At 38.8% G+C, this 18,094-nt stretch overlaps 1 protein-coding gene across 43 annotated transcripts in view; it reads left to right on the forward strand.

The window, feature by feature from the left end:
* The window catches only part of LOC101712748 (uncharacterized), a 78,135-nt gene that overhangs the window by 20,402 nt on the left and 39,639 nt on the right, over positions 1-18,094 (forward strand). For 30 of the 43 annotated variants that reach the window (XM_087188326.1, XM_087188334.1, XM_087188340.1 and 27 more), the window contains exons 2-3: positions 17,440-17,539; positions 17,798-17,950. The exons of 3 other annotated variants lie outside the window; for them this stretch is intronic. In XM_087188326.1, coding sequence (XP_087044452.1) covers positions 17,440-17,539; positions 17,798-17,950 — 253 coding nt within the window. Of the gene's footprint in view, positions 1-1,874; positions 17,951-18,094 lie in introns of those variants that run through there. 10 more of the 43 variants (XR_015441693.1, XR_015441687.1, XR_015441691.1 and 7 more) reach the window with 2 other exon arrangements.

The raw sequence follows: 18,094 nt of genomic DNA on the forward strand, positions 1-18,094 counted from the left end.
TTTTCCTAATCTTCTCATCCCAGAAGGCCCTTTTATCTAATAGGCATATATCATTTATATGCACAAGATCATCAATCAAGAACTGTGAACCTATCATTTTAATATAAAGGATCTACCCTTAAATCTTTCCAAACCTCTAGCATATAATTTGAGGGAATTAGCTAGCTTAAAGTCTGGGCTTCAGACTTCTGGAGGATAACGTGCAAAAAAGGAGAAAGCTTAAATTATACAAATTTGATTTTAAAGTCAGTTGAACTCAGCCAGAGATAAAAGATGATGTGATGCAGATCTTTAAATGTTGACAGAAATAGATAATTTTGCTAATCATTATCTAATCAATTTGGGATGTCACCCAGTACAATTGGGGGATGTTCTGCAAAAATAGCTTACTCATTAAAGCATATGTTACAAAATATATTTTTTCTAATAATAAATATGACATTATATTCACTATTGAGATAAAGAAATGCATGGATTTCACAATACTACATTTTTCTCACGGACAGAAGAGCATGTCTCAATTTTTACATAATACTTTTTATTAACAGAGGTAGAAGTAGAAGAAAAACTGTAAATACAAGGATGAAGCTGTCTGAAATTTGAGTTCATTCAAATGACAAACTCGAAGTAAAATTCAGAGGAATGTACCAAACTGCATTTGGTACCCACCTGAAACGATAAATCTTCTAATGGCATTTGAAAGTAGAAAAGAGGTTCACCTAAGATTCAAACCAGCTTTTTTCTAAACCTAATCTATGTTGATCAGCTTTGAGGGAAACTCTGGTTTTGTTTTGGGTTCATAATAAAACTTTCATCCCACTTTAGCTATTGAAGTATAGACGATGGATCAGGGCAGACAGAACTGAAAGGTATTTCTGAAATACTTGCTATTTTATTTTATGTTTCCCATCATGTTCTGTAATAGGGAGGAACAATATATGAACCGAATCTTCAAGGACATACATGAAAAGATAACCACATGTCAGAGACACAGAGAGGAAATCGACAGTCTGAATTGTTAAATATACGTAAGATTTTTTAAAAAGGAGAACATGGAGGAAATATTATTAACAAGCATTTTGAAGATGCTTGTGATACACAGAAGTTTTTTCAAGCACGTTGGTCATATTTACTCACCTCAGTTTACTGCAATGGTACCAGGCATACACTGTCATTTCCATTCTGCAGCAGAGGGGGATAAAGCACAAAGAAGCTACAGGATTTTCCCAAGATTGCACTGCTTGTAAAAGTGGTTGGAATCCCAGGTGTCTTGCTTAGGGTTCTCTGCACTTTTGTCCAGTGATATACTATCTGTCCAGAGAAAATACAATTACGATGTTATTTGAAAACAAACTTCTATGCATGACGAACAGGAGGGATACATTCCCATTTTTTGACTACTGAGGACAGTATTAATTTTATTGGAAAAAGACAAAGTGGAGAAAGCTCATTCCTATCCAATCTTTTAATCTCAGATTTAGGAAGGGAGTTAGTTTCCTAAATCTCTTGTACATCTTTGCTGCAATTCCACTCGGAAAACCTTGCATGTAGGATGCTTACGAGGATATACATATATATTGTGGTGGGGGCTGCCAAGGGAGAAAGACTGAGTGGATTTAAAGAAACAAATGGCAAGGCAAGAGAGACTGACTTGGAACGGAAGATCAAAACAATGAAGCAGAATTTGAGAACTCGACGGCACTCTAGAAATATTTAGAAGAAAAATGAGGGCCTAAAAATGTCACCAGGGAGGTTGGAGAGAAGGAAAAAGGGAAATCTAAGAGAAGGACAAATTCAAGGAACTCTAAGATTTTGTCTGTCTTGAAAGGCCCATAAGAAAACATATATTTTCTTAAAATACCGAAGTCCAAGTTGAAGGTCTCACAAGGAAAGAAAATTTTTTCTGGTCTTGTATAGAAAAATGGTCTAAAAATATGAATTAAAAATACTTTGCATAATATAATAGGTGTAATGCCTTCTTATCCTTGTATTTTAGTATATGTGCTACTGAAGTGAGTACTTCTTATCCTCATATTATTGGTCTCATTTAATCCTCATGATAATTTGCAAGGTATATATGATTAACTGTGCTGTATAGATATGAAAACGAGACTCAGAGAGGTTGCATGACCTGCCCTGGTTCAGACAGCCTGTAGTCCTCCCCAGCCTGGTCTTCTCTTATACAGAGACCCCACATTTTTCCTCAGGAGATGGTGTCATAAAACAAGGGCCCTTGGCCAGCTTCCTTGTGCTACGTTACCCAGCGAGAATGTAGCGATGAGAACAATTATGCTGGAATGAGACAGGTCCCGCTTCTGAAATCTGGCTGTCATCCTCTAGGAGGTGGTCCAGTCTGCTCAGCTTGTTCCGAAACTGTGCATGTTAATTAAACACACAGCAGTCAGCTTGGCTAGGGGATGAAATGAGGGATGCTGAACATCCCTCATGCCCTGAGCCTCCTGGGTCTGCAGGCCCCCGAGTAGTATCACCTGGCTGTTTATAGGAATCTTAGTGCTGATGAAAGACTGCATTAACACTCCAAACTGTTCCTGCCAATAGAGAAAAGTTCCAGATTCTTCAAAAACTATGTAAAGCATCGATCTGTAAAGTGGCAACAGCATTTGGGACCAATTACCCAGATTAACAGGCAACAGTGGTCTGTTTACACTTTGTAGCCCTGAGCCCTTTGGCTCTGGTCCACAAGCTGAAGATTGTAAATTACAGGAATTTCAGCCTCACATTGACTTCCTTTTGACCTGCGTGTCTGAGCACAGAGAAAAGCAGGTAGAACAGCTCTGTTGTGACTTGCCTGAAAATTTCAGTGAAGAATGAGCTGAATGAATATGGTCTTCCTGGTAAGTGCTTAACACCCAGATCTCCTGCATGAAGGCCTGGGCTTTATCCCCCAGAGGAGAGTCTAAGCAACTGTGTATAATGTGTCAGGATACAGTTTTTCAGTTTGCTACTCTGCAAAAATAATTTTTAGAAAAGAAGTTAGGAAATAAAGGTTCCCTGCCATTTATTTTTAATTACCACAGCATTTCAGTTTAACTCCATTTTTGAATGCATCGGTGGATTAGCTGGTAACAAATGACAGATAGTGAAGTTATTACCAGGAGAACTCTGCTATTGACAATGATTAGCTGTCGTTGGTGGCAAATGCAGGTTTTTTGGGCAAAACAGAGACATCTAGAACATTTGACTAAAACTCAGAAGTTGATAGGGATTTGAATTGTTCGGGACTGAGATATAGATTTTCCCTTCTATGTAGGAGAATGATCTTCACTTTTCATAACCCCAATAACTTCAGAATTTATTGAAGATGCTTGTCTTTGTTTTAACACAATCCTGAGGCTAAGGGCTTGACCTTGCCAGGGGGAAAATGGCCACAGAAGTCAAGAACTAAGAAGATTTGGGAGGAGTCCATTCCTGAAGAGTAGCCTGCCAAATGCAGCAGTGTTGAAAAGAGAAACCATTATTTTACCAATAGCTGTAGTGCATGTGTTAAGAGTTTAAAAATTTAACCACACACCATACCACCATTAGACCATCAAATTGGGAATAACCACAGTCGGGGACTGAGGTCTTCTTTGTGAGGTTGGGTCCGCTGGACAACTGGAAGTTGCAGAGGTAGAGTAGTGCAGGAATCTGAGTTGGAAAGCACCTTTATCGAGTCATCTGGCCTGGCCCGAATACGAGCTGTCTTCTCAGGCAACTCGGAGCTGATGCCAGTCCAGACCCTTCACACGTCAACATCTTTTTCTGATTAAAGCTGGTTGAAATAAAAAACAAACAAAGCAAAGCACAACCTTATTCAGCTTTGGATTTTTCTGACCCTGGTTTATTTCAACAATTTACCATTTTCTGCAATGTCAGAGCTTCCCTACGTTTACAATTAAGTCACAAATTAACTTAGAAATGATAGTAAGCTCTTAGCTAAATGACATAGTGGCCACAGGGGACCAGACCAATTTTCTAGAATAAGGTTAGGACTAGGTTGCTCTGTAACAATGCTAAGGTTGGTTGGGTAGAAGGAGGGATTCAAGTGTGAGCTGGAATGCAGATGTGAGAGAAGCGACATGTCTATCCCTAATTCTGGCTGGTTACTTGGCACTCTGATGTTCCTTCGCCTAGAAAACAGAGATAATGTGCTTTAAAAAAAAAAAATTCAAGGCTCCATAATGGAATCAAGAAGGCATAGAATCACACCTCAGAAACAAGGTTGGAGGGCGTGGGTCCAACTTCCTGCTAAGCCCAGATTTCTGGAGATGGACAGGCGGTCAAACAGATGAAGACTGTAAGATTTCAGGAGTTGCAAGTTCAAGGCAGGTACCGTAAAAGTGTGAAAGTAGGGGAGAAAGTCACCAGTGGGGCCAGGGCAGAAATGGAGGGGAAGGGGTTCACTCTCTCCAACCTGCTACTGTGGGAAAGCTTTGTACACCACAGCTGTGTTCCTTGTATGGGAGCACAAATCCATACCTCCAGGTCATTTATCCATTGGGCTGGAGTCTCTCCTCAGAACAATGAAACCGAATCTTGTTCCTTTTTCCCAGTGATAGACCATCCAGGACTTAAAGGTCACCGTCACACTCCTCACTCCCCTGTTTTCTTTTTACTGGCTGCATTTCTCAGTTCCCCATGTGATGTAGACTCAGCAGGTCTGGCTTGGCTGAATTGGGCTTGGTTTGCCCCAGAGAAGTTTTGGAAATGTCTTGAAGCAAGTAAAATACTCAGGAGCCCCACAATCATTGTGGACAGTGTCTGCCCACCAGGCTGTGTCACTAGTGGTAAATAGGACTCTTCATCAGGAAGTGTCATCATCATATTCTGGAGTCAGATCTCAGTCCTATGTGCCTTGTAGAGGGGATTTAATGGATTTAAGAATGTCTCATATTTATCCTCATTAAATTTCATTTTGCGTTGGCTTTTTGGTGGTGGTTAGAATCTATCTCTTCCATCTTTTGCTACTTTACAAATTGAGTAGCATTTTAAAAACTGGTTTTGGTAAATGATTCAACTAAGTTTTGCAGATGTCAGGGTTTCTAGAGTACCTGGGGTCTTTGGTGTCCCTAGTGATTATATTGAAAATAGTTCTGTGTTTATTTCTTCAGTGAACTCATAAGTAATAGTTATTAGAGGGGTCTCTGGAATGAGACTTGCTTGGGTTTAAAATCCTAGGTCTGCCAATATATCCAGTGTATGGCACTGGGCATGTTCATTTATTTGTACCCTTGTTTCTTCATCTGTAAAATAGAGATAATCATGAACCTATCAGGTTTGATTGTTTTACTGATTAAGTGAATTAATGTATTTCAAGCACTCAGACTAGAGCCTGGCATATAGTATGCATTATTTTAGGGATGAAATCTTGTTTATATGTGTATCTCCAGAGAGATACAGGAATATATCTGGTGCTCATTATTGAGAATATGGGTAAGTCTGCATAGTGCTGTAGACACTGGATAGAAGCAGATGGTATAACCAGTACTATGGTTTCTAATACAAACAGTTTTTCAATACTATTATAATAAAGAAACTTCGACCCATGAAAAGAGAGGATGTGTACATTCAACCTCAGACCATCTCTGTGGTGGTTGTTTTACTGCTAACCTTTCTATGAACGATAATAACATCGGTGTCTTTATTGAGGAAAATCTATCATGCCTTTGTTTAGCATGGAGAATGAGAAAAACCCCATACCCAAGTCCAATCTGAGTTCAGAATGAGAGAATAAATATATTCTGCCTAGTTTGTGCTTGCACCAGCATTTGTGTGTATTTGGGGTGTGAAAAGGAGCTTACCAAGAATGTTAGTGTTTCTTAGTGGATCTTCAGGATTTCTTGGCCATTTGCAGACTCATTCAAAAATATATGCTGAAAATCAAATGCTTAAACATCATCCACTGTGTGAAATTCTCTGCATCTCCCTTCCTTTCCATTAACACCAACAATGAAGCCGTTGACATCAGGGTGGGTCTCGCTCAAATGCACTGGACAATCTTGTTCCCCCTGGCTCAACTTCATTTTGGCAAATTAAGTTCTCATTGGGTGAGAATTGAAGTCTTTTGGAAATACCCTTTACAGGCCATTCTCTGAACTTCCATCTATGCTAATTTAAAAACATTCAGTATTTCCCTTCTGTGGTAGTGCAGTTGAGCTCAAAGACTAAAACTCACCAGTGTGCTCGCCTTTGTATGTATTCAATAGGTAACCCCAAAGCAATTACCTGCTGCACAGCTTGAGGGAGGAGCCATTCTGTAGGAACAGGGGCCACAGGTAACAAGATACACGGTTGTTGTGCGTGTAATGTGCTAATACTTTTGACAGCAACCATCCGAAAGGGGAGCGGCAAGTCATTTGAAATTTGTACACAGACTGCCCTATCCATTACACATCGCCCGTATCATACCCATAATCTCCCAAGGCAGATATGCTATTACACTTGGCAGGCCAAGGGCTGCTCTGCTTATATACACACAACTCCCACTGACGGTGCCACGGAGACACTTCAATAGCAGTTATCAGCAGCATAAATTTAGCCGAGTACAGTCAAAACCACAGCGGGCGCAGCTAAGCAGAGAGACCTGGCTGTGTGTTAAAAAGACTGAAGAAGAACAAAAAAGCTGCCAGTTTTCATCAGAAATCTTATCCCTAGAGCACTGAGCACTGTAGCTGGATACTCACCACACTCTTTAAGCTTGTCCCAGAGCCTGCGGATCCCTGGCTAGGACTTGGAAGCAGCTAACACAGAGTGGGCATTAAAAAGAAAGGTCTGCTACAGGGCATAAAACCGTGCTTTGCATCCAACCTTATTATGTGAGGGAGAAATTCCCAGAAGATGATCTTTAGAATTTTTTTTTTTATTTATCAGAATTTAAAGGGACACTGTGGAACCAATCACCTCCTTTAAATAGAGCAAATTTAAAATACATAAAATAAGGGCATGGGTGCTCAGCTTCTGAAAGTCACAGACCTCTCTGGCTGGTATCCTGTGTTGTCATGGGTATTGAAATGCGTAGCATATGTATTGTCATGTTAATATAGTCATTGCTGCGTTAGAGTCTTAACAGTGTTTTCTAGCATGCACGCCAAAGGAATTCTTTGGGAAGTCTTTCTGGGCCTCTAAGATATCCCCAAATCACATTTGCTAAGTGATCAGGTGTTAACTGTTGCAGTGAACACCAAGATTGAGCCCTTAGTCCTGGAAGTCGCAGCCCTTGGTGTTGTAAGCAGTGGAGGCTGTTTATTCAGGAGGCTTGGCAGCAGAATCCGGGTTCAAAGCCCTGCTTTGTGTCACAGTAATCATGAATCTTGGGGATGGCGTGTAACGTCTGCGAGCCCCATTTTTCTCATCTGTACTTTGAGTTGGGCAGTGCCTTCCTCATAGGGCTGCTGTGAGAACATCAGACAGCACCGAGCACCCCACGCGTGCTCCGGGGAATGCATGCCACCGTTCCCCTGCGTGGCTTTTTGTGGGCAGTTGGCTTCCTCCTTTCCTCGCCATACCCTAGTAAACTAATGCTCGTGCAAACTTATGAATGTTATTAAAAACGCTGCCTTAGAGATAATTTAATTACATACTATCCCACAATTAACAAATGAACACATATTTAAAATACATTTAAAGCCGGGGATTTAGCTCAGTGGTGCCACCGTCTTCCTCACAAGCACAAGGTCCTGAGTTCGATCCTCAGTACAAAAACAAAAACAAAAGCAAAAAAGCATTTAAAGCTATACTAGTACTTTGATTATTGACACAGGGCAGAAAGAATGCTATATTTAAAAAGAAAATTAAAAAATGAAGAGTAGGCAAAGATCAAGTTAGATATTCAATCAAGCCTGATTAGTGGCTATTTCTAGTGGAGATTTTAGCCAAGTTTTGGATCCCTCCCTCCCTGTGATGTGCAGTGGTAATGGGTGACCCTTAACGCAGGGCTAGGGTGTAGCTCAGTGATAGAGCACTTGCCTAGCATATGGGAGGCATAGGGTCTGTCCCCAGCATCCCAAAAAAAGAAAGAAAGAAAAGCAAAGAAACTGAATGCATAATTCCTTCAAAGTTCATGTAGATTTTATTTCTCAGTTTGAGAAAGACCAAGTCAGGTCAGTTCTTTTAATGCTATAAAACCAGTATGTTCACCATCATGAGTCTGGATATTGAAAGCTATCTTACAACTAAATAAACTTTGACTTCTTGTCATTTCTTCTTCCTCTCTCTCTCTCTTTTTTTTTTAGCAGTTTATGATATAAGATCCCCAGTTTGAAGTCGGATCAATCATGTGTTAAAAAGCTACATCAGGGGCCGGGAATTTAGCTCAGTGGCACTGTGCCTGCTTTGAAAGTCCAAGGTCCTGAGTTCGATCCCCGGTACAAAAAAAAAAAGCTACATCACTCTGAAAGTCTTCCACTTATTCTTCAAAAGCAGTCTAGTAGTCTAGGTTACATTTAAGAAATAATGTGTTCTTGAATATGAAAAAGTGTGATAGGTTAATTTTTAAAGTATGAATAATTCAACACAGAATCATGTGTTTCTTTTTACATATTTTCCCATATGAAAATGTTGCTTTATCATTGTTAAGTAAACATCCTTTGGTACATGTAATTCCCTGAGAGTCCAGTTTAAAGATGCAATTTTTTTTTTTTTTACAAAAAAGTAAAAACTGAATTTTAATAAATTTGGAAAGAGCACATGCAGTTCTTTTTTTCTGTGAGTGTCAGTAAGGTATGCACTTTTTTCAGTTAAAGTAATTTTCTTTGGTGTGAAGTTGCAGTTAGAAAATGTAAGTAAAAAAAATTGAAGAGGTTTTGTATAAAATTCAGGGGCTTCAAAAAGTGTGAGAGAATTTGATGATGACAATATAGTCATTTCTGTTTGTGTAATAAACCCTGTAAAAATAGAACAGGCTTACCTTGGACATAAGTTGAGGTGGTAAATCAAACTCCAAGTGGGAAATAAAGTGGATGTGCATATATTCAAATATGAATATCCATTACCTTGTTGTACATGTATCCAAGTATAGGATTTTACATGTGATAAATTGTTGGGGTTTTTTTTATCAATGATAATAGAAAAATAAAATTGAAATTTACTTTCTTCTTTCCAACCTTACTTCTCTCAATGTAGTACTGGCCTCTCGATCTGGCTGATTTTGTGGTCAGGGAATCTTGTCTAACAGGAATTCTTTTTAAAAATAAGGTACTCATCCCCATTTTGCTTGATTATGCTTATCCCTCCACTCTCCCGTGACTGTCAGACCACAGTTTCGCATCAGCTGTGCCAAATTGATTTAGGACAGTGAGCATTTCCTTAAAAATTAAATTCCTCACGAACACTTAACAAGACCAACAGCTACATCCAAAAAGTGTGATGGGAAAAGTGCCAGAAGTTGAGCTAAAATGAAGGGCGAGTTCTTTAGATCAGGGAGGAGGGGAAAAGGGTCAGACAGAGAGAGAACCGAAAGGAAAAACAGGGCAGGAGGAGAGGCATGAAGGAGAGGAGGGAACGAAATTGGAACAAGAGGCGATGTTTATTAATAACCTTACTGACCCACAGGGCCCTGACATAAAGTACATTAAGGATTCTTGGGACACTCTGGTCTGTCACTCACAGGAGAAGCAAATAAAATTGTGTTGGAAGCTGCAAACTTTCTGAGAACTGATGAAAACTGAGGAAAAATAAGAGGTAGAATAAAGTGAAGGGATAGAGTCACAAGCTTAAGAAGGCTGGTGGCCTGGGCTCCCTTTTCCTCCCCGATACCATCCTCTCTGTGCAATTTACCTTCTGCTGACACACTTCTAGCGAACTAGGACTTAGACACACAAGAAAATATTGTTTCCTTGGTTGCAAAATGAATAAATGTCCATGGTAGAACATTTAGAAATGATGGACAAGCACGATGAAGTGAATAAAAATGGGCTCTGATCCCACCATTGCCTAATATTTTCCTTCAGTATTTTTTTTTTAAACACATATATTTGTGTGTTTGAAAAGTATGACTGAGGCCCTGCTGGGGTCTACTGTTTTGTAAGCTACTTTTCCCATTCGACAGGGCATCATAGATATTTGAGTCATACTGTTAAAACCATTCAGATTTTATGCCAAAATTGTATCTCCCTATAGTAGGTACTGTGATTCGTTTGATCTCTTATTAGGTAGTTGTTTTATTTGTAGCTCTTTGCTTTTATGAGACCTTTGTGTATCTGTCTATTTCCTCTGGATAAATTGCAATAAGTGAAAATCCCTATTCAAAGCCTTTATTTTATTTTTTGCAATGTTTTGTAGAGTTGCCCTCTAAAATATTTATTTATGCCAATTTATATTCCCATTCACAGTGAACAAGAAGGCAGATTTTACAAAATAATATTAACTCTTTCCGAAATAAGAAACTTGGTATCCTACTGTAATTTTTATTCTTTTGATTATTTACAATGTAAACTTTCTTCACCTTTCTTTTCAAATTTAATTTTTTTGGTACCAGGGATTGAACTCAGGACCTTACACTTTGGAGGCAGGCAGCGTCACCACTGAGCTAAATCCCTGGCCCTCTTCACCTTTCTTGATAATTTGTCCTGTTTTTCCTATATGTGATTTGCATATTTATTTTTAGCTTCACTTAACTTTTTGCCTGTGGTTTTATTGAAGTGTCCACTGATTATTCTATTAAATTATAGAAGTTTCTTGTATCTTGAGTTTATTAATCCTTTTTCATTATCACATTTTGCAAACATTTCTGTTATGTCATTTGGTTTTTGGTTATTATTTGTATATGTTTATAAATTTAAGTATATAAATAGTTTTCTTTATTCTTTCTTCTTCTCCTTTTGTGTTTAGAAAGGCTTTGAACATTCCAGGGTGAGATATACATTAACCTATATTTTCTACTGGTGCTTTTCTTTTTTGACTCTTTATTTTTAAAAATATTTAGATCTCATTTCTCAGGAATTTATTTTGGTTCATATGGTAAAATGTTTACAAAACATTTAATAAAACTCTTTTTCCTTACTGATCTAAATATTGAAGTTATTAGGTGCAATTTTGTGTTTTTACATTTTATTTCATTATCTTTTTGTCTCTGTTGCTTTTCCCTGAGTCCTATTTTTATTATTATAATTTAAGAATATGTCTGCATATCTTGTAATACAAGTTCTTCCTCATTAAAATTAGTTTTTTGAGTAATGTTCCTTCCTTGTTATTCCATAAGAACCCATCAAGTTCAAACTATAGGAGAGTACATACATATATATATATATATATATATATATATATATTAATGTGTGTGAACTTGAGGCCTTTTGTTATTAGATTTTCTTATGCAAAAATAAACCATGGCTTCTCATTTTTCTTTGCATGTGATTGCCTGTAAGTTAGAGTTTCTTCATATCATTTCTCAATGTAGCCTCATATTTATTCAATGCTATTGTGCATGCAATTTTCCTATTATATTTTACAACTCTTTATTGGGAAAAGTTAGTTATTTATTCACTTCTTGCTTTGTATTTGTCCCTTGTCTGGTTTCTTGCTCAAATAATTTGCCAATTTGATTCTTTTTGAATCATCTAGGCTGATATCATTATCATTTGCAAATAATGATCTTTTCTGCCCCTTTCCAAAATTATGTAATTTCTTTATTTTTTCCCGTCTTATTACAAAAGTCTAGAGTTCCCAAATCATATAAAGGTATTCTTCACTAGGAATGCCTCTAATATTTTACTATTAAATATGAAGAAGGACTGAATATATTGTATTTTTGGTTAGTTTGCACTTTTAGATATAGTATTTGAGTTTGACTCCCTTCTCGAACATTCTATTTGTATTGTGTGTCTCCCAGACCCCTTTATCAGTTACTGAATAAGTGTTACCCTTTTTATTCTCATGAATATTTTCTCCCTCTATAGACACCCCCATATATATGCGTTGATTCTTTTCTTCAACTCTAACCTTAATTGTTTACTGACTGTAGAATTTTCCTATAATTCTTAGACACATTAAAAATCACTGTTGCCCTCATTTTACTTAGTAAGTCACATGGAACTACCCCGGTATCTCTTGCCAACTTAAAAGCGTCTTGCATGAGATTATTTTTACTTTAGTGTTTTAAGAAAATGCTAACCTATTTTCTCACACAGAAATTATCATTTCATTTGAATTTGTTGACATTTTGCCAGTGAGAAGTAAAAATAACCTGGGATTTTGCATTTGCCATGCAAAAGTGATTGGTTCCATGGGTTAGACGGTTAAAACAATATAAGAGGGGCCGGGGATTTAGCTCAGTGGTTCTGCCGCCTACTGTCCAAGCGCAAGGACCCGAGTTCAATCCCTGGTACCAAAAAAACAAAACAAAACAAAAAACCTCCAAAAAAACAAAAAACAAAAACCAAAAAAAAACAATATAAGAAAAGAGATGGAGGGCAAGAAAGTACGGCAAGAAATTACAGCAAAAAGTTAGCAATACTGCTGGCAAAGCAAGGTGGAGTGGCCAGTGCCTTTGGGGGCTTGATTAGGTCTTGTGTTGCCCTGAATGTCTGCATGCTCACCTGCAAAATGTGAGCTAATGCAAGTTGAGCTGACACTAATCTCCTACTGGGCATCTATTCTGTGTCTGTTAGGTTCAAAGGCAGGCATATTGGCCAGATTTTCCCTATCAAGTGCAAAGCAAGGACCCTTTTATCACCATGACTTTCTAGCCTAAACCTAAGCAAAGTCAAGAATCTTAGGAGTTATCCAACAGAAAATGCTATACTGGGGGTGGCTTTAGAGGGCCCCCAACGTCTGCTCAAGATAGTGGGTACTCAGTTTTCTTTTCTCTCCTTCACCTGGCTTGGCCTTGACTTGGCTGCCCATTTTCCTTGGACCCCGTCTTGTTCCATTCCACGGGGGCTGGTGCTGGGCTGCTGTGGTTCTATCTTCCCCCGAGGGAAACATCTAGTTAATGCACTACATCGAATCAAGAAGCCAGGTCCCTGGCTTTTAAGAGCCTTGCCAGCATGCCTTAGTTTTTCCAATTTGTTAGCTTGGAGAGTACCCCTGTTAGCATCAAAATTAGGTCTTGAGGTGGAATTAGAACTTTCTTCTGTCATTCCCAAAGTGAAAACTGAGATCTGTATTTTTTTTTTTTTTATCATGGTGGGACGGATCAGTATTATAGTTGTTTAAAATCAATTATCCTTTATTCTATATTTTTTCCTATTGTTTATTTTATCTGTCCTGCTTTCCCAGAGGGGCAGAATTAAGGCCCCCATTTGGTTTTTATTAGCATAATCAGTTAATAGCTGTTCTATAATGCTTTCTTATTGTGTTAATTTTCTGTAGTTATGTCCAGAGGCAGCTTCCCGGAATACCACATTTAAAAAGAAAAAAATAAAAGATCTAACTTACTTCTTCTTTAATGGGTCCAGTTACCATTTATAGTTTCAGCTAAGATTTTCAAACACTGCTGATCTACAAGGTCATGGGAAATATATATAAACTCTTGCTAGTCTTTAAAAATATATGTGGAGGGTCTCAACATTCCACTAGCACGATGGTGTGCAAATGCTAACCCTAGTGTTTCTGTTGACATTAGCTTATCACACCGAGTCTGTGCTACTGCCGTGCATACCATGCCAGGCCCTGTGGTGCTGCAAACATCTCAAAACTCTGGGACCCAGGGCACATTGTCCATTGCTGATGAGGATTTTAATGTGACTATGTCCTGTGTGCACATTGGCATTCAAGGGACTAGTTCTCAAATTAAAGCAGAACTTCAAGGCAGATTGTCACCCCCACTAGGGTTGGATGCTGTATTAGATAAAAGTACTGAAAGGAAAAACATGGGACTCAACAGTCAACACCATTTGTTCTAGACCCTCCTCTAACATGAACCAGCTTTAGGCTTCCCCAGGCCTCATTTTCTTCATTTGTAAAACTGAGAGTTGAGAGTTTAGCCTGTGAGCTAATGCTTGCTGGGAAGAAGTTCACAAGGTGGCTAAAGGGATGGGCTGAAAAGAGAGGAAGGACAAGGAAGCTGTGTGCTAAAGTTTGGGTTCAAATTATATGCAAAGAAGGAAATGAAGTCTCCCATAATTGCCTGTCATTAAGATACAGAGTGGATCAAATGCTGTGTTTAAATCACTTCAATGCTAAGTTCTTAGTCCAGTGCTCCACCTGCTTTGCCTCTTTCCATATCCTGCCCACGGTAGTGATGTTTGATAACTTTCCTTACAGGCAGTGCTATCAGAGAAGGAAATGGAAGGTGATAGCATATTTAAAGGAGAAGAGAAAGCATCCACCTACATCAATGGAAATATTTTGAAAGGATTTCAAGGAGTCTGAGAAATAATGATGAAGTTGACAAAGGAAGAATCTTAACTTTGATCTTATTTTCTCCTGAAAAGCAATTTGGTACATCATTTTTCAAGTACTAAGCCACAAATTCAATGACTCAACTTGAGTGCCTTCGTATGTGTCACAGGGTTTCTTTTCTTCCAAAAAAGTTAAAAAAGTATTAAGGCGATTTTCTAGAGAGATTAATGCATATTGCTTTAGATAGTCAGCTCCTATAAAAATGATAGCAACATAGAACAGCTGAGATTAAGGGCTAGATTTAAATCATTGAAGGGCCCAGTTAGTACCAGTGTCTAAGAAATTTGTTAGAGCAAAAACATTGATTGGATGGAGCAAAACTTTATCAAGGTGAGGTTGGAACTGCTCCTACCAGTTTTTGAGAGGATTTCAGTGGGAATGTATCCTTTATGGACTGTGATTATTCAGAGGATTAGTTCTCAAATTAAAATGGAGCTTCAAGTCAGAGTATAGGGATGAGCTAATTTCCCTGAAGAGTAAATAATGTGATCAATTGAGCTTCAATATTAGACTCCATTCATCCTTATTTTTTAAAAATCTGAAATCCTTCATAGACACGAATGTTAGATTGTTAGTTCCAAGAAGGTGACTAATGAGTATTGTTCTTTATCTTGCATCACTAGTGCCTAACATGTTTCTTACCACATAATTAAATATTTGTGAAATAGGATAAAAATACTTTAATTTTTTTTCCAGTACTGGGAATCGAGCTCAGGACCTTGCACTTGCGAGGCAGGTGTGGTGCTACTGAACTAGTTTTTGAAATTATTATAGACCATGGTGCTCCATTGTCCACATATCTCTAATAACTACATGGCTTGGCCAGTCCTACATCAAACGGGAAGCCCTGCAGAGACAGGCTGCAGGCTGAATCATCCCAATGCTTCCCTAGACTTTGAAAATTAAGAAACTTCAACTGCACACTCATATGTGAATTTTTGGATTCCTTGGAAATGTCTGAAGTCGTGGCACTGTTTGGTTTCTACATCTCCATGGTGACAAATAGCTGGGGCCTAGGAGTAGCTTCCCCCATCAGACCCGGGTCCTTCACTATCTTCCACCATTATGAAATGTGTCTGGGCCAAGGCTTAGGAATTGAAGGCTTGGTCCCTAGCCTGTGGTGCTAGTGGGAGGAGGTAGAAACTTTAAGAGGTGCTGCCCAGTAGAAGGAAGTTGGGTTATTGAATTTGTGCCCTTGAAGGGGTATTTGGGAGCCTGGCTTTCTCATGTCTCTCTATTTTGGTTTCCAGCAGCTATGAGGTGACCAGCTGTCTGTTGTCATGCACTCCTGCAATGCTGTACTGTGGTGCCACTAGGCCAAAGCAACAGGGCTGAGAGATTTTGGACTGAAACCTCTGAAACCATAAGCCAAACTAAAATTTTCTCTTTTAAAAGATGATTTTTCTATATATTTTGTCCTAGCAACAAAATATGCCTAACACAGGCCTTCGGATTGGATGACACTATTTGGTATGGGTTTCTATGACTGTTGGAGTTGAATGAGTTAAGAATCTAGTATGAACTTAATTGAAAGAGAAGAGCAAGACTCTGAAGTACTAGACTTGTAGTGATTCTAGCACGCACATTCTTACTCCATCTTTGTGGTTCCTGTGGGAACTGAGCAGAATTCAAGCACTAAATAACCCTAATGATATCGGGTAGGAGCTCATCAGGGAGCTGTTCAAGAGTTTGTCAGAGCGTATTAAAATACAATACATTCACATAATCAAAAAAGCTACATCAGTCCATCTGTCTATACCTTCCTTTCTGATATTAAATTTGTCTAGGGACTTTTCAAAATTACATCATCTACCCATACTCCCTTCTTTAGTGAATAAAAATGTGGAAAGAATGGAGGGAAAATCAGAATAATGCACAGCAGTGGAAGTCCTGTAATTGAAATCATTATTGCTTAAGACACCATTGCTTTAATCAGCTCCATCATAAATCAATGCTTTTCACAAGGTTTAAAATAAAGTGCTGTTAAACAAATTGGGTCCCTTAAAAGCCGTGATGCAATTGGGAGGCTACTGAAAATGGATAAAAAAGTGCTTTCCGAATGGATATACTGGTTCTAGTATTTTATCTTCCACTTAATTTAAAAAAATATATTACCTGGTCCTTTCTTAGAAATTACATATCGGAGGTGCATAATGGCCAAGCCTTTAACCCATTAAAAAAATTTACTCCCAGGAACAGTTAATATTTGATGTTTAATTGGTCTTTCTTCTTGGAAAAAAAAAAGATATGTTTCTGTCCTTCCTTTCTTGATTGACTTTTCAAAAATTGTCTGGTGAGCTATAAAGATAAAGAGGAACTGATTCTCAAAAATTCAAATGCATATATGTGTATATGCATGCACACATGCATATGTTTGTATATACACTATATATTTATATATATACATATATTGTATATCCATATATATTGTATATATATTGTATAATTATATATATTTATATATATAATTGCTCATGTACCAGGAGGTGCTGCTTCCTAATAATAGCTCTGCAAAGCAGGCATTATTGTCTGTTTCATAGTGCAAGCAGCAAAGGAGTAGAGAGACTCAATGCTGTCCTGCACAGAGCCACATGGATAGTAAGTGAAGGAACCCTGTTCTTTCTACCACGTCGCCTGGCCCGAGTTTGCTTCAGACCCAGGTGTGGAGAGATCCATGGAGCCAGGACACAATGGTCCCCACCTTGGTGCAACCCGTCCTCTCAGCTTGCTTAGCTGGTCTTGGCTTCTGGGATCGACTGAAAGTATTGTACCATCTGCAAAATCAAATGGGCACAGCTAGGATTTGAGTGTTTTCAGTGAGTGCCCCATTGTAATGGAGTTAGGGAAGCAGCTGATCTATCTCATCCATCACGTCAACTTAGATTTTCATCACATTTTTGCTTGGATGAGCAGAGAGGTCAGATATCTTCTTTAAAACGTAATGCCTGGGGACTGGGGAGGTAGCTCAGTGGCATCACGCCTACCTGGAAAGCGCAAGGTCCTGAGTTTGATTACCACTAAAAAACAAAAACAAAAACAAAAAACAATGCCTGTTTAGACTTCAAATGAATTTTTGGGCCTCTCCTCATGACTTGTTTTTAGAGCCACTGGTATGGAAAAAGTGAGGAGAACCATTCACTTCATTGCCTCCAGAAAGAAAATTTCCATCACAGCATTGTCAGCCTCTCCTCTTTCCCACATGGTAAGCTTCATACCAAAGGCCCAAATTCTCCCTCTTTTCTTTTCTTTTCTTTTCTTTTTTCCTCTCCCCACAAAACCAGGTATTATTAGGTCTCTTCAAAAGCTGCACAAACCAACTGTTCCCCCACAGATTATCCCTCTCGCAGCTCAGGTGCTGTGCTCATTGGGTTACATTTCCTAGGACTCGTGGTCAGATCTGGGCTGTGTTGCTCGGCTTTATTCCACTTTGCAGGGAAATATTTGTATTTGGCCTCCACAGGTCCCATTTCCCCTGGGAATGATCTTGCCCATACCATCTTCGTACTGGCGATGGGCAGTTGGATGCTGGCTTTTATGGGACAACTGGGCATCTGGCAGGAACCCCGAAGTCACTGTTCCCCTCTGCGACTTCAGTCAGCTGCTGGAGGACAAGGTTTGTGAATATAGGATAACTATTTCTGCGAGGTGAAGTGCAATACCTTGAGAAAGGACTTGGAGGGTTCTGGTACATGGTGACAGAAGAGAAATTTGCACCATTCATAGAATTTGGGGGCCTTGGAGTATAGCTCAGTGGTAG

This window comes from Heterocephalus glaber, unplaced genomic scaffold (assembly GCF_053883595.1).
Source record: "Heterocephalus glaber isolate CG9 unplaced genomic scaffold, H.glaber_assembly_v1.0 deba00001531, whole genome shotgun sequence".
Classification (NCBI taxonomy): domain Eukaryota; kingdom Metazoa; phylum Chordata; class Mammalia; order Rodentia; family Bathyergidae; genus Heterocephalus; species Heterocephalus glaber.